The sequence below is a fragment of the Leptopilina heterotoma genome, unplaced genomic scaffold, assembly GCF_015476425.1.
Source record: "Leptopilina heterotoma isolate Lh14 unplaced genomic scaffold, ASM1547642v1 Lhet_113, whole genome shotgun sequence".
In the NCBI taxonomy this organism is placed as follows: Eukaryota; Metazoa; Arthropoda; class Insecta; order Hymenoptera; family Figitidae; genus Leptopilina; species Leptopilina heterotoma.
The window spans coordinates 1,180,529-1,201,912 of record NW_025110832.1 but is presented as its reverse complement, the minus strand read 5'-3'; the positions used below and the strand labels follow the sequence as shown (position 1 = coordinate 1,201,912).

Genomic DNA, 21,384 nt, shown 5'->3' with positions numbered 1-21,384 from the left:
GACATTACAAAAAAACATTCTTTTTTTATTTTAAAACTCGACAATGATTTTCTTTTTTTTTTTTTTTTTGAAGTTGTGTTTAGAAAAGTCGCAAAAATGGACAATTTTGTGAATATATTGTATAAATATAATACTGTTAAGTATTTTACTGCTTTGCAGATTATAAATAATAAATTATAGTTTTTAACCACTAATCGCAACTGAACAAAATTAACTGTAAATTTAAACTCATGATTAAATAATTAAAAATCAATTTATTTTACAATTTATACCTACTAATGAAATTTTATTACAATTTTTGGAAAATTTGTAGTTTTCTACTTTGATACATGTAATGAAATTGTTTGACATTAAGTTAATTTCATTTTTTCAAAACAAATAAGTCACTCCGCTTAAAATGATTTTCGCAAAATATTCAATTTATTCTACAACAGGTAATGTAATTGAAAAATATTTCTAAAAAATTATTATTACTATTATTATTTTAGAGTATTTAATTTTAACTTGTTTCCAGGAAGAACATATAATCATGCTGATAATTTATTTATTTGACAAATCATCGTAAGAGTTATTCTAATGAAATTTTAAATTTTTGAGTACATTTAAAAATAATACTGGCGTTTCTTAACAAAACACTGAGTTATTTTACTTGTTCGCAGAGAGAATTTGCCAACTTAATTGCGCAATGAGTTTTAACAAAGGAAGTTAATAATCAGCCAACGCTAACAATAAGTTTTAGTACAAAACAAAAGAGCTTCGAATATTTTTAAAAGTCTTTTGTCCAGTTTCACATCACAGACATAACCATACCCTACATAAATATCATCGAATATCATTCAGATACTTTGAAACAATCGAGTTTGTAACAAAGCGTGACAACACATACACACTCGTCCGCGCGCGGAAGTTCATCGGGAACTAACATAATTCTTCTGTAGGTGAAAGAGAGGGTTTATTTAAGTAATTGAAAAACTTTTTCAATTTCAATAACGACGAAACATGTAGGTAATTTGAATCCAAACGCAAAACATTGTTAAACTTACTAAAATGTAACCAGAATTATAAATGTTATTTACATTAGAATGTTATTTATGTCACTAAACTGTTACGCTTAAAATATTAGTAATATTACCAAAAGAGTTTGATTTAAAATGTTACCAACGAACGTTACAAAAATGTGTTATTACGTATGTTATATTTGAAAAAGTTACAAATATCTGTAAGTTATACTTTTTAAGGAAAAGTAAGGAAACGTTTGTATAAAGCGATAACGATAATTTAACACAACAAAATAAGATTTACTGATGTAAAATCAACATAATCGTACATTTTATTTCTCATTAAATAAACATGACATTATTTCCATAAAAGATTTGTGCAAACAATAGTGCAGAGCTTGCTGCAATATTGTCATCTAGTTAAAATAATAAAAATACTTGCAAATAGAGACACAAGTTTGAGGTATCAACTATAAATGACAACTGCAATTTATAAAAATCGTAGATGATTTCAATGTACACGCTTACGCTTGTGTCTTAATGATTCAAGTACTAACTTTAAACAGTTAAAATGGTAACTTGTTAACAAGAGCTGATAACATTACTTTTAATATTCATTTATAGTTAATCATATATTTGGTGAGTAAGTTTACTTTACTACAAAATCTTATAGTAGACTTTTTTTAAATCAATTAGTCGATGATTAATCTTGAAGAACGTGTACAAAACTTATAGGAAACATTCCACTCCTATCTGGTGCTCGTTCTAAAACTCCCTCCATCCAGTTGTCATCGTCGGTTTGTTCATTTATTATTATAATTACATCACCTTCGCGAAATGATAGCTCGTCTTCATTGTCTGCTTCGCAATCGTATAATGCACGACAACGTCTCAAGCTACCTAAATTCGACACCATTACAGGCTGCAAAATTAAAACCAATCATTATTCACTTTATAATAAACTCTAGTTTATTATAACATTATTTTTTTCCATTAAAAAATTCATAAAAATCATTTTTAATGATATGACCTTCAGAGAGTCACTTCTCCTTAAGGATGACGAATTACAACTTTTAAGAAACTTTCGGTGCTGTGTGGGTACGCTGACCCGAGTTATAGATTATTTTAGTTTAGAAGACATGGATCTTAAATAAGTTCGCTAATACATTCTTACAAAGAAATGTAAATGAAACAATTACCTTTCGTGTTTGAGGATTATTTAATCCGTGATCCGAACACAAAGAAATTAAGGATTCATTACTGCGACTGTTACTAAACCTTGTAGAGGTCGTCAAAGTTGGAGCTGGAGGAGGAGGATTTTTTGGCCTTTGAAGCGTTGACATATTTAATTTCTCCATACCTTGAAAAACATACCAGATCGTGCAGATAAATGTTAAATAAAATCAAGAACTTAATGAGACATTCCAGATGAAGTAATTACATTGATTATTATTAAATTGACTTTCTGGAGGATCAAGTTTAAATTTGGCATAAACTTTAGTCCTATTCGATACAATTTCAAATACCAAAAATTATTACTCTATCTCATTCTAATCTCAAATTTACGATGTTGTTTCTCTGTCATTCACTTTTATATATTTTTCCTTCTCTTTGTTTACTTTTTAACTTCATTGACCGCTATTCCGTTTCACACTATGTCTTTTATTGTTATCTCCTTCAGTCTGTTTCTAAGTCTTTTAGAATGTGCTCGTGCCGTGCGTTTCAAATATTTTGACAAATATCAATTTGACATAAAATTTTATTACACGGTAAAACTTTTTTTTAAAACAAATTATGAATTTTTCTTGTTTGTACATATCGTAATTTTACAATAAATTGCAGTTCTGAAGAGGGAGGAGGTGCCGCCGCAACGTTCAAAAATGTGTTACTAGTTTTACCGGATGTAGAAGAAGATATAGATAATATCCCAAGTGCGAAATACCAAGACTGCAAAAACGGCCCATCATTGGTGCAGTAATGTCTGCCGAGAATTGGCAGTAGTTACTGGGCCATTATTGGTGTCCAAAACGTCCCATTACTGGGCCAATGATGGCGCTGATGGTCACAATTTCAAATTTTTTAAGACTGGGCCAGCTCTCGGCCCAATAATAGCACATTCATGGCAAAGTTTATCAATGTTTAATGGCAAAAGACAATTGCCAGTGATGCGCCGACCATCGGCCCAGTAATGGCTCATTATTGGCACTTTAATGGCAAAAAATTTGTATCGTTCATGGCAAATTATAATTACCAGTATTGGGGAGTAGCTTGGCTCAATAACGGCACAATATTGGCAAAGTTGATCAATCTTTAATGGCAAAATTCAATTGCCAGTGATGTCACGAAGATCGGACCATTAATGGCACATTAGTGGCACTTTAATGGCAAACATTTTGTATCTTTGATGGCAAATTATAATTGCCAGTATTGGGGCGTAGCTTGGCCCAATAACGGCACATTCACGGCAAAGTTGATCAATCTTTAATGGCAAAAGACAATTGACAGTAATGTGACGAAGATCGGCCCATTAAAGGTACATTAATGGCATTTTAATTTGGTAAAATTTTTTATAAGAATTTAATTTTAAGAAACATTAAGTTATTCAATAAATTATTTATTTTGTATTTAAATAATTGAATAAGCTTGAAAAGGATTCAAATTAAAATATTTGAAACTTTGAATTTTCTATATTTTTAACTGTCAATTTTAAAGAATTAATTTTTTTGAAAAAGTTTAATTAAGTATTAATTTAAAAAAGAAGTTATTAATGTTTTCAAATAATTTTACAATTAAAGAAATTCGTAAATAAATGTAACAGAAACCTTTTTTTGAGTAAAATTTTTCCTTTATTATCTAAAAATTAAGAAATTTTCAATTTCACTTTCAATTAATATTTGCAATTGACAAATAGAATTTATAAACATTTTTTTCCTTTATTTTTTAAAAATCTTTGAATTTTTCTTAAAGCAATTGTAATTAAGAAATAAAAATGATGCAAATTATTTCCTTAAGAAAATTTATTGAATAAATGAATGTTTTTTAAAATTTAATTCTCATAATTCAATTTTAAGAAACATTTAGTTATTCAATAAATTATTTATTTTTGCATTTAAATAATTAAATTCTTGTAGAATTTTCTAGTAAAAATTGATTTCAAAATGGATTCTAGTCAAATTTTTAGATAATAATTAAATATTAAAAATATGCCATGAATTTTGATATTAAAATTTTTTGAAATTCAATTGCCAATGATGTGACGAAGATTGGCCCATTAAAGGCACATTAATGGCACTTTAATGGCAAAAAATTTGTATCGTTCATGGCAAATTATAATTACCAGTATTGGGGAGTAGCTTGGCTCAATAACGGCACAATATTGGCAAAGTTGATCAATCTTTAATGGCAAAATTTAATTGCCAGTGATGTCACAAAGATCGGACATTATAGCACATTATTGGCACTTTAATGGCAAAAAATTTGTATCTTTCATGGCAAATTATAATTGCCAGTATTGGGGTGTAGCTTGGCCCAGGAATAGCACATTAATGTCTATCATTTTGTATCTATGATGGCAAATTATAATTGCCAAAATTGGGACGTAGCTCGGCCCAATAATGGCACAGTATCGGCCAGTGTAGTGTAGCTTATAAGAACCCTTTTGCTTCCTCGACTTCAAGTCAGAGTAGCAGAGTGGTCAGAGTGTTAGGCTGTGGTGCGTCAGGTTCAGGTATCGATCCCCGCAAGAGGTAAGAATTTTTCAAATATTTGTAAGTTTGCGTTTAATTTAGGGAAATAAGCCGTATAAATGTTATAAATTAATTAGTTAATTAAATAAAAAAAAATTTATTTTTATTTTTTTCTAATTTTGTCTACACTGGGGGAGTAATGGCAGCCAATACTGGGCCATTAATGTCTGCTGAGATCTAGCTGCCAATAATGGGCCATTAATGTCTGCCGAGATCTGGCTGCCAATATTGGGCCATTAATGTCTGCCGAGATCTGGCTGCCGACGTCCAACCGCGGTTAACACCACAAGAGTCGGCGCCAAGTCGGGCCAATATTGTCTGCCAAGTCTCGATGCCAGCTTTGCCAATACTGGGCCAGTGTTGGGCCGCGTTGGTTTTCGCACTTGGGATTTTATGTCCTAGATTATTCTTGTCCCAGATTTAACGACCTCCTAAAAACCTCATCAAGGTTCTCTCCAGAGAACTAAAATGTCCACCACCATATTGCAGCCCGCAATTTTTGTGTAATTCCGCAAGAAGAATACAATGAAAAATTATTCAAGGCGCATATTCCAACTGGACACGGAAGGAGGGACAATATGCTGTATTACATTAAGAATACATGGAAACTGTCGTGGCGGTGATTATAAATGAATAATGAATTACCAAGATCACGCTACAAAATTTCTACATTTGCGACCATTAAAATCAAAACACGCAGCTAATGTGGCGGAGGAATTGTCGAAAATATTTTTTACATGGGGTGCGCCACAAATATTATAAATAGGGTTCGATCTTCAAATCGAGAATGTAGTAGAAATCCTTAAAATCGCTGATAAAGTTAATTCAATTAGCCTAATCGATAATTGCCACACTTTTATTACAAATAATTTCAAGGAAGTTGTTCATTCTGAAGAATTTAAAATCTCAGGGTTCGAGTATGGATGCTGGGCAGTAGATCAACAAATTGGAATCGCGGAATTTATGAAGTACATGTGATTGATTATATAATAATAATATTAATTATTTTAAAAATAATTATAATTATGATTATAATAATAATGGTAATAATTATTTATATTCATTTCAGTGGCAGAAGAACACATCAAAACACAGAATTATAAACGGGACACCTTACGAAGCTGAGCTAAGACCGATTAAGGCGGGTCTGAAAAGCACAGATTTACCAGACGAAGTTTTAAATAAACTTACTTCAGAAGAACACTTTAAAAAAAAAAGGTTTTAAATTAGAGCTGATTTCGGTATTTGTAGTAATGCATTAAAACTAGAGGAAGCAATTAACTGTGGGCGGTGTATTTTACAAGTTCACATACATTGCACTGATCTCAACTTGTCCACTGCAGACAAATTGATCTGTTTACTGTGTATTAGAGGACAACTAATTGTTATGTCTTGATGTTATGTTTGGTAAGTTCTTAATAGTTTTAATCTTTGATAGACAATTGACGACTTAAAAATCTGAATATGGAAAAATTATTTGAAGAATGATGTTTCATTCAATTGTATTGAATAGAAGTAAAGTTTATGTCCACTTTAAACTGATGTTTCAATTTTTACGTAGTTAATTTCCTGGAATACCTGGAATGCCTCATACATAGTTATGTGTACGTACGCATGAAAAAATTGCGATTATTTCTTAACAAGAAACAGACAAAATGGGCCAGTTTCATGCGGATGTGCACATATGTTTAAAAATATCTGTTTTTTAATAGTTTTAGGAAAAATAAAAACTACGACAACTATTAACAAAAGAAATAGTAAAAATTTATGTACACACGAATATGCTTGCTGGATAGAAGCAGGCTAATTCAATAACAAAAAATTTTAAATCTTGTCGACTATAGAGCCAAACAGTTCTCAAGCAATGCATAATTTATATATTAATTTATACTAATTCACTTTTAGAAGCAGGGAATTATTTTTTTATGGTGTGTCCCACACTTAAGGAAAAAATCTCAATCCAATAATCAGAGTTATAGGTTGACCGTTCAGTATAAAGTATGTCCAACACGTTGGTCTCATAGAACTTGAAATTGATAAAATTTTTTAATCAATCGAAATAATTTTTCGCTTACAAATTACCACCATAATTTTTACGGGATTCTCATTGATCTTAGCAGTTCTAAGACGTAAAAATTAAATTTTATTTAAAAATTCAATATTCTCTCAGGTACACATTTTGAAAAATTATTTTTGTTGGCAAGACAGCAAGGTAAGTGGTATAATTTTCATAAATAATTGCGTAAAGTATTAACTCAGATATTGTCAAGATACGGTGATAAATTTAAAATCGATCTTACCATGCTCAGAAGAAGAATCTCCACTTGGCGATCTCTTATGTTTATAGTTAAAAGCATTCAAGCAATGAGGAAGAGTATACACGGAATGACCAGCCAAAATAGGTTCACTAGTTGTTCGATTATGTGATGTACCTGATAAAGTTGCAGAGGATGGAAGAGTTCCATAGTGAGACGGAGTTACTGGTGTCCCCGTTGGTGGAGGTGGAGGCGCTACTCGCTTTTTCAGAGAACCGTGTAAGTTTATTGAAACATCCGGTGGGATTGGAGTCGTTACTGTGAACAATTATTTCATTCACACAGACAATTAGCGCCCAGTTACCGAGCAATGTTTCAAAAATCGGCGAAAGACATTTCAATATCAACATTTTATTGAATAAATACCTCGCGTGCACGAACGACGGTATTTTTGTAATTCATATGAAATGTACTAATGGGGACCCTGATTTCGAAAATCGAAAATAAAATATTTGAAAGAAAAATGATGTATTTTAAAAACTCACCAATAACGGGTTTCTTGACTTGAGGTGGAGGTGGTGGTGGCATTTGCTGTTTGCTTGCACAGGAATTTGGCGACGAACCACTTTGCAGACTGTCGCATGTACTACTTCGACTTCGTAAAGTAATTGGAGAGTCTGCAGTGGCCGTGGTCCCTCCACCTGCATACGATGGCGGTCGACTTCTGGTTTTCTTTTCCGGTGTCAGACTGCCATTCGGAGGTCTATATAGCTAGAAATTTATATTTGCCTTTTTACAAAAATAATTTGTAAAGATATTCATCGTGGTGCAGTTTAGGTATTAACGTTATTTCTATTACTTACTCTGTCCTCAATTATTGTTTCATCATCAGAAAAGTCAGTGGATCCTTCGTCGTGTAAGAGATTCCAATCAATATTCACATTATCAAATAAAGCCTTCTGCCGTTGGACAGCATGACTTAACTAAAGAAAAACAAAAGTATATGTTTAAGAGTTTTCCTTTCAAGTTTTGCCAAGGCGTAAAAAAGTACTTACTAATTCTTTGCATGTGTGGTGACCCATGTCTTGCGCTATATCTATAGAAGTCTTGTCCATGTTGTTTCGAAGCGTAGAATCTGCACCTGCCCTGAGAAGTAATTTCATGGCTTCGGCTTTATCATGGCGAGCGGATAAATGTAAAGCAGTGTCGCCGTCGATAGTTGTTTTATCAATTCCGCCGGCTGGCATGTTTTGGATGAGGAAGTCTACTACGTAAAGACTGTTTCCTAATTCACGAAGAACGGCTAGGTGCAGTGCAGTTTCATTTGTATCCTAAGAGAAATTTTAAATGATGAAAATGAAATGATTCATAAATAAAAACTACACGCACCTAATAGTTATAACTGTTAGCACAGGAAAAATTATAATACTTACCGATGTTGGCAGTGGTGCTGAAAGGTCAACATTTTCAGCAAAAACTTGCAACAGTTGTTGTAGATCACAATTATTAACCGCGTGTTCTAAATCTGATAAAAGATCCCTCTCATCAGCACAAGTATTAGTTACATACTTTTTGTCTACGTATTTTGATCTGATAAACTCGTATCGTTCCTCCCTAAAAAATATTACAATAACAATTGTTAAATAATTTCAATACAGTAGCATAATTATAATTATATTATGTCTATCAAAGCAAGTATCATACGAGGCATATTTTGAGATCTGGTTTTCTCTGTGCTATATGTGATAGGTAATATTTGTTATCTTGTGTTAAATTTTAATTTCTTTCTTATTGTTGCAAATGTGCCTATTTGAAAGACACTGTTTAAAAAGATTTAATGTTTGTCAAAATAAATATCTAGAGAATAAGAAATAAAAAAACTTTCTTTTAGAATAATTATTATAAAATTCAAATTACAGTGAAATATTAAAAAAACAAAATTAAATAAACATAATCATTTTAACTTTTCTTTCCTTTTAAATGATACCTTTTTAGAAGATGTGATTCAACTCAAAATAATTATCTGAAACAAAAAAAAGAAAAAAAAATGTATTTTTTTAAAAAAAGATTTTTCCAAAAAATATTAAAAAATTGTCAATTTACTATAAGATCTGGAACGTAAAATCAATGCTTGATTTTTTATTCTAAATGTGTACTTTTGAAATGTAAGAGAGTTTATTTTGAGTAGAGTGTCATGCTAAAGCTTATTAAGATGTCAGAAAATGTAAATGAACCAAATCAATCGGATACATCTGAAAATGATAACTTAGCGGTTTTTAAAAACACTAATGACGAATATAAAATATAAAATAATTTTTTGAAAATTAGTTTGGCTGGTAAATTAAAAAAGGCGAGAGATAAATGGCTGATTTCTGCTTGACGGGACGTAATCGATGACTGCCCTTCATTCCACCCATCGCCACTGAAGCACACTTACCAACCAAAGTCTCATCTTCATTATCAACTCCAAGTTAACTAATAAAATTATAAACTATGCATACTACTTACATAGTCGACCTAGGTGTGGGTTTCATGTTAGGATGCAGAGTTGCTTCCATAATTTCATTAAACGCATGATTAGTCATGTATCTCGATAACAGTAATTGAGCAGTACCAACATTGTCTAGAGTTAGCGATTGTATTCTTGATATATGAACACCAAGATCTCTATGGATTCCACTACATTCAATGCACACGATGATGCCAAAGTTTGTCGACAGCCACGTTGCATCTGTGCCACAAAAAGACTTTTCTCACTCAACATTCTAATTATAATTATAATCCGCTTTCTTAATAGTGAGTAGTTTTTACAAACCATTTTGAGACGAACAGTCGCAACATTGATCGTTACCAGGTAGCCGTGTGACGCAACGAATTATTGCTTGTTGTAATTCAACTAAACTAGGATTTCCATGACCACTTTCTGCTCGACCACTAGCGTCGAAAGCCCGCATTAAAGCTCTCTCCTTACAGTTGACTAGAACGGACATCCAAGCTCGTTGATCTAATTCATCTTCCGCTTGGAAATGGTATGTTCGGTTATCTGCAAAATTTTAAATAAATCCTCAATTTTCAACGGCACACAATTCTAAAATACCCTAAAAATATTAAGATTACGACATTGAAACTAATATTGTGAAATGTTCTCTTACAACTTATGAGGTCAAACCCCTTTTTGTCATCAGGCACCATTTTAATTTGGCATGTTAATAAATTTACTCTAGTAGGAGGTTTATTTTCGTCCGCATGACATATGTCTAAGAATCCCTCTGCTTGAATGGCACATCTTCTCTTCTGCCAAACTCGTCTCATTTTCCCTTCACTTTTCTTTAAGAGATGTCCTGAGCGAGTAACTCCATGCTGTTTATCACCTTGCAATTGATGTAAAGAATATCCAAGATTTGCATTAGCATTCAGCTGAAAGTAATAGAAATAACAAGTAGCAGTCGAAATCAAAATTTATTTACATACTGTTTAAAAAATATGAAAGTTGATATTTGTTCATCAAGAAAATACTTTTAACTCCTTGGCAATTGATGATGTGTACACACGTTATGACAAACAAGTTTTTACCTCAATTAACAGACAGATTTTTCTGGAACTTATTGGGTTTTTAGGGTAGCTTCTTACAAATCTAAAGGCAAATTTTAAAAAACAAAAATTGTGGAATTCTGTAATATTAGTCGACCATGTTGAATCATTCATATTTTATACATTTTTAAAATTTGGATCCACTCTTTTGTCATTTTATAAATCTGACATTTATTGTTTTCTTTATAGTGTCTTTTATGTTCATTTTAATTATTGTTTTATTTTTTGTTAATTTTTAATTTTTTAATTTTTGTTTTATATATTATTTTAGTTTTATTTATTTATGTTGTGTTAAATTATCATTTTAAGTCTTCGTGTATTTCCTTTCTGTTCTTTTATTTAATGTTTATAAATTATTATTTAATGTCTTCGTATTTTCATTTTATTTTTTTGTTTTTTGTATTATTTTGTAGACTCCCTGATGAGGAAATCGTATTGATTTCGAAACGTTGGAGCATTTTTTATATTAAAAAACCACTTGTCCGAATGTATTCGTGTAAAAAGTTATTTTACCTATTAATTTAATAAAATAAACTCGGACGTAAAAGTTATTTCAATAAATCTGACATTAATTTTAGCTTCAATGACTCCAAAAAACCCCCCTAAGTAATAAGTTTCAAGCAAATCAGGTTAGTTTTCTGAAAAAAGGGGAATAGGGGAGAAAATATTTGAATTTAGGGGATTTTTTTTACTTAAGGGGAAAAATACATAAATGTATTTCTAATATTTTGAAATACATTTAGAAATTCTGTGTCTAAAAAGATATCTTTAAATTTTAGGGTTTAAAAATACTTGAAACATTTACCTCTTTATCGCATCCTGAACTCTTCAGTAAATTTTTTAATTCTATAAGTTTCTTTCTTTCTTCATCTTGAGTTTGCCTAATTTTCTGTAATTTTGAACTAAGATCTGTGATATACGAACCGAAATGCTCTATAGTTTTGAGCCCATCCTGAAAGTAACTGAAATTATAAAAAATAGATTTATGAATAAGTTACAACTGTAAGAGACTAATTTTAATTTCTGGTTGATTTTTGTTACTTTCTCATGTTAATTGACAAACAAAAATAATGTATAACGTCAAATTTTATATGAAACTTTATGTCTTTAATAATTCTTTAGCTTAGTAAACCACATTATTTTTTTATGCGTAACAAAAATATCAAACTGAAGTAAATACTCACTTTGTTTGTGCGTGGTAGTACTCAACCAAATGCTGCAATAACTCGATACCCTTTTTGGTTTTAATTTCGTTATTTTTTATTAAATACTGCAAAAAACGAGAATAATGTTACAATTTTTGTCTTTAACAAAACTTTCTCATTTTTTTTTATTTCTAATGTTATACATACATAAATACATTCTTGAAGAGCATAAAATAATTTATTGCGTACCTCACACATTTGCAATTGAAAAAGTCGTCTTTCTTTCTCCATTTCATCAGCAACTTCAGCAGACGTAACTTCAGATCTGATAAGACCAGCTTCTTTAGCATGCTGTTTCTTTTCTTTTTCAATTTTTGCATATTTAACTTCATAGTCCTTCCACGATTTCTCAAAAGGCCGTTTAAGATCCCCTTTAACACCTTTTAAGTCTCCCTTTAAGATCGTATCCAATGGAAACATTACAATATTATTAATGTTTTGCATCTGTAAAACAATTAAGTTACATATTAAAGTGAACTCTGTATTGACTTAACTTTTTTATTTATACACTCGTCTTATAGCTTTTCCAGAAAATTCCAGTAAAATTTTGAATGTAATTTTCACCCAAGTCATTTAAATTAATTTTAACTTTAAAATGCAGTAGTGCCTCGCACATGCATTATGAGTTTATGCACAAAAATTTTTAAAACTGCACTAAAAAGTTTAAAATATTCAAAAAAGGTGAATCTGAAAAATTTCTAACTTATCAAAGATGAGAAAAGGATATAAACTTTTAAAAACTCTAGGCCTTTTCCATTATTTCCAGATTCTGCACAAACCTTGCGAAAGAATTGGGTGAGGGAACTTTTCGGAATTATGTCCATAAATTTTCCAAGTTTACGAGAATTTTAAGAGCGCCTATCTTACTTGAGATTCGTTTTTATAGCATCAAAATACGTACGTCAGAAAAACAGATTCTTGAAAACATTTCAAAATTTTGTGGTATTGTATTATGATTTTAAAAGTTATTTGCATACCAAAGTTTTCATCAATGCGCTGAGTTCCTTAGTTACAACAGCAAACTTCAGAAAAGCTGCACCAATATCAGGTTCTTGTTCTTTTAATGCGGCGTCACCTAACCTTTCTAGTGCACGTCCCAAGTAAACTTCATTATCAACGTGTGCTGAAAAATAATATTTTACTGTATGCTGCACTAAACCAATAAACCCACAATAATCATCTCATTGTCAGAGAGCACTCGAAAGTTAATTTTATTTAATTCATATTAAACGTTCAGTTTGAATTGTTTTCGAAATTTCAGCTTGTAAGAAATAAAGATACATTAAATTTTAAACATTATTAGGTATTAAAGAAATAATTTAAATATTATTAAAAATTACGATTATGCCACTATATTCCAACTATAGAAAAATTTGGTAAAATGTAAGGAACAAATTTTCTCCGTGTATAATAATAATAATAATGTTTAAATTTTTTTTAATATTAAACAACTCACCATTTCCAGAGTTGTGAATAGCTTTGATAGCTTTTTTCAGTTTATTCAATCCGTCTCTGTCGTAGTCCAAAGACTGTAAAAATAGATAAATTCGATAAAAATTCAAAAAGTGGCGCAAACGAAGTAACTTCGTTTGCATTTACAATTATACGTTTGCTCTTGGCAATGTAGTTACGAAAATTATTTTTTTCATTCTTTTTAATATTTGTCACATTGTAGCAGGAACATTATTATGTTTTGAATGTTACACAATTTATCCTTGTCGACTATTAATTAGAAGGTCCGGGTAAATTTTGTAATGGTATTGTCCTAAATGTTGTCATGGGATTTAGCGCGTGCGTAAAATTAGCACCATGTAAATTCATATTTTCCTGTAAAACCTAATTGACTAATGGAATCTCATCCTTGCGACTAACCAACGCTATCGTTGGTTAAGGCCTGATTCAGGAAAAGCATCACGTGCCCAATGTCTTTTGCAGTCTTTTGTGTAATGTTGAATTTATTGTGGTTAGCAAAAAGCCACAAACAAAAGAAGAAGAATTTACTCCGAATATTTCGGTGATCAACAAACACGAAGTAAAAGTAACTAACTTTTTTTCACTAACTTTTTTTATAAAAATGATATTTTATTTAAGAAAAATCGTTTTTAGATTGTTTTTAAAGAAAAAGAAATTTATTTTTGCGATAATAACGAAGTAGACACAGTCAATGACCTTATTTACTTATAATAAATGAATTGGACAAAGTACTACCTTGCATGAAATGTACACAATCGAGGTTAGTAAAATATCCTTTTTATATGCAAATAAAATAGTTTTTTCGTTACTTAAGTCATGATTAACCCTCCTACGGCTTTATCATTTTTCAATTTTGCAGGAAATAAATTTATAATTTTGTTAAAATTAATTTTGACTATTTCATATTTATTTTGATATTAAATACAACTATTTAGCTTCAAGTTACACTAAGAGTTTTATTTATATGACTCTCGAATTTAATTTTTTTTAAATAAATAAATAAAAGATATACCCCGAGTATACTCGGGGTTAACCGTAGGGAGGTTAATTTATACAGAGCTCAAGCGGGCATTCGTTTTTTGAGGATAAAAGCAGAAGATACTTCAGTCCCACAAGCAAAATATTGCAAAGAATACAAACAATTATGGAATCAAAATCACAGTAAGAAAAATGTGAATGGAATAAATTCAGATTTAAAATCAAAAAGTGATACATTGAAAAAAAATTTGAAAATTAAAACAGTTACTAATAAGCGTTTTGCCAAGAAAGTAAATTTAAAAAGAATATACATATTAAACTAAAATAATTATATGAAAAATTGTAAATAGTTTTATTTTTGGCAAACAAAAATTTATTTTCAGAGTAAGAAACTGAAGGATCGTCCTAAGCTTCTAAAAGAAAAATGTGCAAATGTCATAGAGGATAGGTTGGAGAAGGGAAATGAAAAATTATTATCGAAGGAACAACTGGCTGTACACGGAAAGAAAAAGTCCGTCAATCATTAATAGACTAGTATATTACTTTGAGACGGGACACAAAATCATTCAATGGATAACATACTTTGAGTCACAATCAGTGACGAGTTGCTTGCTAAAATTTAGAAAACTGTCATCAATATATAAAACTCGTTCACTAAAATTTAGAAAACTGTCTATTAAATTTTCTATGACTATCAAAAGCATTCAAAAAATTCAACTTCTTTCAGAATTATCCCTAATTTTAGACACTATTTGGTTCAGAATGAACACATTTTTTTCGTTGCACAGTTCCGATATTTTATTTACACTCTTAGACGCTTTAGACCAACACATTTTCCAACACATTTTCGCACTTATAATAACTACACGTAGAAACGCACACTTATAACACTTTAAGTTTAGAAGCAAACTGTTCTTATATACCAAATAACAAAATTTTTCACAACTTGTGAGAAATGATTTTGCACTAATAACTACTTTTTAATTAGCGAGAAATATAAAAGAAAATATATTTTCATCGAGGTCAATTTCTAGACGCAATTCAACTGCAAATTGTTAGTTAAGTTAAATATTCACATTACACATAATAGTATATAGGGATATGTATAGCAGACAGCAAAAACACATGGACTATAGAGAAACCGGAAGAAATGCGCATCGGTACACTGCGCAACAATGCGCTAGTGAAGAGCGCCGATTTAGAATACGAGTCAACTAACGTTTCACAAACTTTCACTAATGATTCGTAAACATTCAAACAGCCATTGATAACAATTCAGCATTAAATCTAAAACAATTGGTCACATACTGGCATTCTAATCAATCCATGACTCGTTTTCAATCGTTAAGTAAAGTTAAGTAACCATCAACGGAAAAAGTGTCCCGTCTCAAAGTAATATACTAAGGTAAAGGTCCCAATTATGGGACAATTTACAATTTTGTCCCTATTATGAGACAGTATTACAAAAAATAAAATAAATGCAATTAAAATTGGTCATAAGAAATTTCTACTTATTTCAAAAAATTTTACACGTTAAAAGAATAATTATTTGTGTATAGCATTTAATTTAATAAGAAATGTTTATTTGCATTTTAGCTTTTAAATTAAGGTAAGCCAAGTTTTTCGTCAGACTACCGTCCCACATTAGGTGCACTTATTATTTGCTATCCCTATTATGAGACACACAGGAAATATACAGCAAACATAACCTCAAATATTTTCAGTTGTTTCGCATTAATTTTCTACCAGAAAAATTAGTTTTATAATTATTTTTTAAACCAGAATTTGTTTATTGTATTTTATTCTTTATAATTAATATTCAAATTATTAGGATAAGTCAATAGAATTCTAATTACTTATTGAATTAAATAAATGTCTCATAATAGGAACATTCATTATGGGACACCCGTACATACAGAAATCATAGTCCCATAATTAGTGCAGTGCAGAGTTTCATAATTTAATTAATATTATTTTTATTTCATGAAAAATAACCATTTTAGGGTCTAAATATTATTCATAACATATCAATCTTTCAATCTATACCCTAATTATTCATATTAACACTCCCGATTCCAAGAAATTTATCATAGAAATTTAGTTTAGCTTAAACAGCGTCCCATAATTGGTACTTTTACCTTAATCCATTAATGGTTGACGGACTTTTTCTTTCCGTGTAAAAGCATGCGTAAATACCTCGAAAGTTAAGGCATCCAGGGGTATGCGATATAATCGTCAGTGGGTGTATGAATGCATCTTACTTAGAATTAAAAGCAAGAAGGCATACCGACACCTTAGAAAGCATAAGATGATTGCAATACCTTCATTCCAATCTCTCGATAGGTGTATGAGAAGAATGAAAGACGCGTATGATTTCAAGAAAATATTTTTGAAGCGTTAAAATTGAAAACATCGGCAATGAATCCAAAAGAAAGACTTGGTAAATTGGACATTTAAATTACCGTTTATTTTTATTGAAAATATTTATGAAATCTAATTTTTATATTTTGAAAAGTTTTATGATTACTTAATTATTATTTACTTCTCCCAACATTAAATTATTATTATTATTATAGGAGCTATTCTCATTGATGAAATGAAGCTTCCGACATCGTTGACATATAATCCCGTAAACCTTAATTTTGAAGGCTTTACAAATTTAGAGGAACAGAAAAAGTCCCAACTTGCAGATCATGCTCTCGTTTTTATGTTCCAGTATTTTATGACTAAACAAATTCAAACGTTAGGGTGTTTTTTTAGCAAGGGAAGTGCTATAGTACAGTTTTGCATAAATTGTTAATTGACTGCATTCATTTATGCATTTTGACTGAATTTTTTATCCAAAAATTCTGGTTTGTTGATTAATGTCATTACTTCCGATGGGGCAACATGGATTCGCAGTATGTGGGATTTAGTCAGAACAGTAAGATTATAGGTCACCGCAAGAGTCAGTCTGCCAGACAAGAATAATAACGGCAAGTATTGTTGTATATTTTATTACTTCTCTTTCGTTTTATCTTTTGACCTTTACATAGTTGTCACACCATCATTCCTGTTCTCATCCATAATTTCAATCGGGATCCCCCTCCCTTGTGCACTTTTGAGTTCATAGGTGGAGCCTTTTTCAAGAGTACTATAAGATCAGAACAGTCAGTATACTTTTAGATTTTGCGCCTCCCCTCTACCTGAGGATTATCAGTGAGAACACTCTCGTTTTTTTTGGTGAGCTTTTTCTTACCTTCTCAGCCTTTGTTTAACGTAATTTTGTGATACTGATATTTGCTTTTGTGTATTTTCACAGATATTATACTGATTGTACTTCATTGGCACAATTATCAGACAAAAATCATCTTCCAATTAATGTTCCAATTTCATTATTTACTGTACGAGTTACTTCCTCTGTACCAGATAATCTGCGTGTACTTTAATGGTGCAATCGAGTGCAGCGCAACAGGAAATTATTGTTGGTATGAAAGCTACAAAATTCATCCTTGACGACTGTCAATTAAAAGATCAGGGTGAATTTTGTAATGGTATTGTCCTGAATATTGTCATGAGTTTTGGTGCTTGAGTAAAATTAGCACCCGCACGCGTCAAAGATTACCGATATTCTTGAGTCGACCGTTGAGTAGATCACTTTAGATTGAAATAATATTATGTCGTCTATATAGTGAAAAATGTGTGGAGGTACCTCAGCGAGAGATAATTTGGATCGTCGACTGTAATCATCTCAATTGTAAGTCTTGACTGTTCATGACAAAGGAGAAACCAATCTAAAAATTCTGCACATCAATGGGATTCCGAAAATCGTCACTACACCTTCAACTCCAACTACACTCATGAACACTCTTTAAATATTGTTTACCAAAACGTCCGCGGTTTAAATTCAAAATTTTCTACGCTTACTTCTTTTCAAGATTTTAATTTTTACAATTTATTTGCTCTCTCAGAGACATGGTTCAACAATGATATCAATACAGAACCAATTTTCCCTGCTCACTTATTTAATGTTTATCGTGATGAAAGGAATGATCGTCGTGGTGGGGATGTACTATTAGCAATTATTAGAATAGTTTTGTAATAATTTTTTAAGATTCAAAATTTACTTTTTGGACTTATTAAAATTTTTCAGAAATCATGTTCCTGTTTATAATTAAAATTCTTCAAAAATTTGACCATTTTTATTTATACTTTTTAGAAATTCAATTATTTTTAAAAGATTTTACTAAATTTTAATTGGTTCAGAGATGAAATTTAGTTGAAAATTGTAGAAAATAATTAACTTCAGGAAAGGTTATAATTACTTATTTTCCGTAAACCAGGATTCCTGCAGAAATCCGAATTTAAAATTCCAAACCTTTTCCATGATTTCCAGGTCAAATTTTTACGAAATTCCAGTGAAATTTTAAATCTAATTTCATTATTTTTGGGCTCTTGAAAAATACTTCACTTATTTAATAGTCTCCACTCTTTGGTAAAAAATCTAAAATTATCAAAAATTCGAAAAACCGAATTTCTTAAAATTCAACATTTTTTCCTCTCTTATGAAATTTAGCTTTATTATTTTTGGGCTCTTGGGAAATACTTTACTTATTTAATAGTCTCGACTGTTTGGTAAAAAATCTAAAATTATCGAAAATTATCAAAAATTAAAAAATCCGAATTTCTTAAAATTCAACATTTTTTCCTCTCTTATGAAATTTAGCTTTATTATTTTTGGGCTCTTGGGAAATACTTTACTTATTTAATAGTCTCGACTGTTTGGTAAAAAATCTAAAATTATCGAAAATTATCAAAAATTAAAAAATCCGAATTTCTTAAAATTCAACATTTTTTCCTCTCTTATGAAATTTAGCTTTATTATTTTTGGGCTCTTGGGAAATACTTTACTTATTTAATAGTCTCGACTGTTTGGTAAAAAATCTAAAATTATCGAAAATTATCAAAAATTAAAAAATCCGAATTTCTTAAAATTCAACATTTTTTCTTCTCTTTTATGCCATTTAGCTTCATTATTATTTGAATTTCTATTCAAGAGAAAAAATGGAAAACAGGAAAAATTTAGAAACTTTTAAAAATTCCAGGTCTTTTCCATGATTTTCCTGATTTCCAGAAGCCTTTTAAAAATTCCATACCATTTCCAGGATTTCCAGATTCTGTAGGAACCCTGAGTAAATATTTATATTTTCCTACTGTAAAAAGAATTTCGTTAGGGAAAATAATTTTAATGTCAGTAAATTGTCAGGGAAATTGAAACTTGTGACCACCCTGAGTAATAAAGGAGCGCGAATTTCAATCACACGGGTTTACAACAAAAACTAAAAAAATTCCATGATCCGATTAGAAATTACATGAAATTTCCATGATTCTATGAATAAAAATGAAATCCCATGACAATTCCATGATTTCTAGGTTTTCCATGACTTGTAGAAACTCTGCTTGGAATTTTTTTTATTTGCTTCTGACATTAAAATAAATAATTATCAAAAGAAAAAAATTGCTTCCGAGGCGAGGAAACAATAATTTAGTTGAAATTTCATGATTTTTGGAAAATCCGTGAGAAAAAAATATGAACTATACTACTGTTTTCCCACATTTTTTTATTTTAGGGCTTGGAGGGTTTACTTGAGTTAATAACATATTAAATAATCAAATTTTATTAAGAAAAATTTGTATTTGCATTTTGTCGTTGAATCAACGTTGGTAACTTCAGTTTCATGAACAATTCTTGTAAGTGAAGAGAATTTTTTTTTCTAAATATTATCATTCTATTTATTTTCTTTTACTGGCGAACAGGCGAAATAAAGTATTTACCTTATGTCACCAGATAGTTACTGAAGATTTAATTCACGAGGATTATTTCGCCAGACATCTGGCGAAATAGACACTCCGATAATAAAATGATAGCAAACTTTTCGTAATTGTCATTTGATTAGCAACGCTTTTTGTGTTTTACTATTTAAAAAACAAGACTAAGTAAAAAAAATATGACAATTTTTTCTTAGTAAGCACAAGAATAATTCATCTAAAGCTTAAAAAGATTCTCAGTATTGAAGATGAATAAAAAAAGAAATGAAATTGAAATAAAAGTAATGTTTATACAAATTTATCGAGATTGTAAATAAAAGGTACAAACCTCTTCGAGTGCAGTAATAGTTTGTCTACATTGTGGCATTCGTGACACAAATGTTGATGTTGTAGGAGAGTTGTAATCCTCCCTGGACTCTTCAACGAAATCGCTCACTGTAATTAATCCTGGCATTTTGCACACTATTCTCACTTACAGTCCATTTGAAATTTTACTGTAAACAAATTAAAAATAATTTATCATCCAGGAAGAATGTAAAAATAAATAAAATTTAAATGTGCCAAAAAAAAGTGTAGAGTTTATTTCAAAAAGACAAGAACCCACAAAAAGAATAATAATTCACCTAGACAATGATGTTTTTTTAATTTAATGTGAGGAATTTGTCATTATGTTTTTCTTCTTTATCTCCAATATATATCCCACTTGTGTTATGGAAATCAATTGGAAACTGTATTTATATCCATACTTGATTACTTGCTCACACGAAGTATAGATTAACATTAGCACTCGATTAATAATGACAATGAATTTCACCCGACTGATATAACATGTTTCTCATTTAGAAATTTTGCGCATTGTTATAATCGGATATTGTTGAATTTATTTGAGAATTTAGCAGACATTCTCCGGTAGGCCCTGTCAGCCAACCACTGAACTAGACATGAATTACATGATCCAACTAGTTGGCAGTTAGAGGTCTCGCCAAAGTCGATCCGAATTAGGGTGTCTTCACACCGTCAAATGTAACACACTTCGCCGTATACATTGGATCCATTGGATTATGATTCAGATCACAAAGTGGTGCTCACTTTAATTTTTAAATAGAGTTTCTGTTATTATTTGAATAATAAATTGTAATTAGTTACTTAGGTAAGCTCTTAACTTTCATTTGTTCAAAAATTGGGAATTATGACAATTTATGAAATATACTTTAGGTTCTAGAAAAATATTGTCAAAACCTAACCTTTCGAATTCCCCATAAAAAAGTTATCAGATATAAACCAGAGAGCAATCTGCAATCTAAAGCCCAAAGCAAAATAAAACAGTAAC

At 30.4% G+C, this 21,384-nt stretch overlaps 1 protein-coding gene across 3 annotated transcripts; it reads right to left on the bottom strand.

Moving 5' to 3' along the window:
• Positions 1-257: 257 nt before the first annotated feature.
• Positions 258-21,018, bottom strand: LOC122506279 (arfGAP with SH3 domain, ANK repeat and PH domain-containing protein). Of its 3 annotated transcripts, none has more exons than XM_043618389.1 (17): positions 20,678-21,018; positions 20,383-20,548; positions 13,252-13,324; positions 12,773-12,918; positions 11,985-12,239; positions 11,775-11,860; positions 11,396-11,552; positions 10,152-10,416; positions 9,815-10,042; positions 9,508-9,730; positions 8,433-8,613; positions 8,055-8,330; positions 7,863-7,982; positions 7,545-7,770; positions 7,177-7,317; positions 2,198-2,358; positions 258-1,920 (listed from the first exon to the last, which is right to left on the bottom strand). In XM_043618389.1, exons 2-17 carry the CDS (start codon positions 20,506-20,508, stop codon positions 1,702-1,704), a joined length of 2,883 nt encoding a protein of 960 aa, XP_043474324.1. In that variant the 5' UTR covers positions 20,509-20,548; positions 20,678-21,018; the 3' UTR covers positions 258-1,701. The 3 variants fall into 3 exon arrangements, with proteins under 3 accessions (XP_043474324.1, XP_043474312.1, XP_043474319.1); XM_043618377.1 differs by having other exon boundaries at positions 7,045-7,317; positions 20,678-21,017; XM_043618384.1 differs by having other exon boundaries at positions 7,045-7,317; positions 10,152-10,413; positions 20,678-21,017.
• Between the last annotated feature and the right edge of the window lie 366 nt (positions 21,019-21,384).

Excerpts from the sequence above, each read along its gene's own strand:
- LOC122506279 (XM_043618377.1), bottom strand. The coding sequence starts at position 20,508 with ATGCCAGGATTAATTACAGTGAGCGATTTCGTTGAAGAGTCCAGGGAG. Across the intron at positions 12,919-13,251 it reads TATTCACAACTCTGGAAATG|CACACGTTGATAATGAAGTT; the intron begins GTGAGTTGTTTA and ends ATTATTTTTCAG. Across the intron at positions 7,318-7,544 it reads AGTCAAGAAACCCGTTATTG|TAACGACTCCAATCCCACCG; the intron begins GTGAGTTTTTAA and ends AATTGTTCACAG.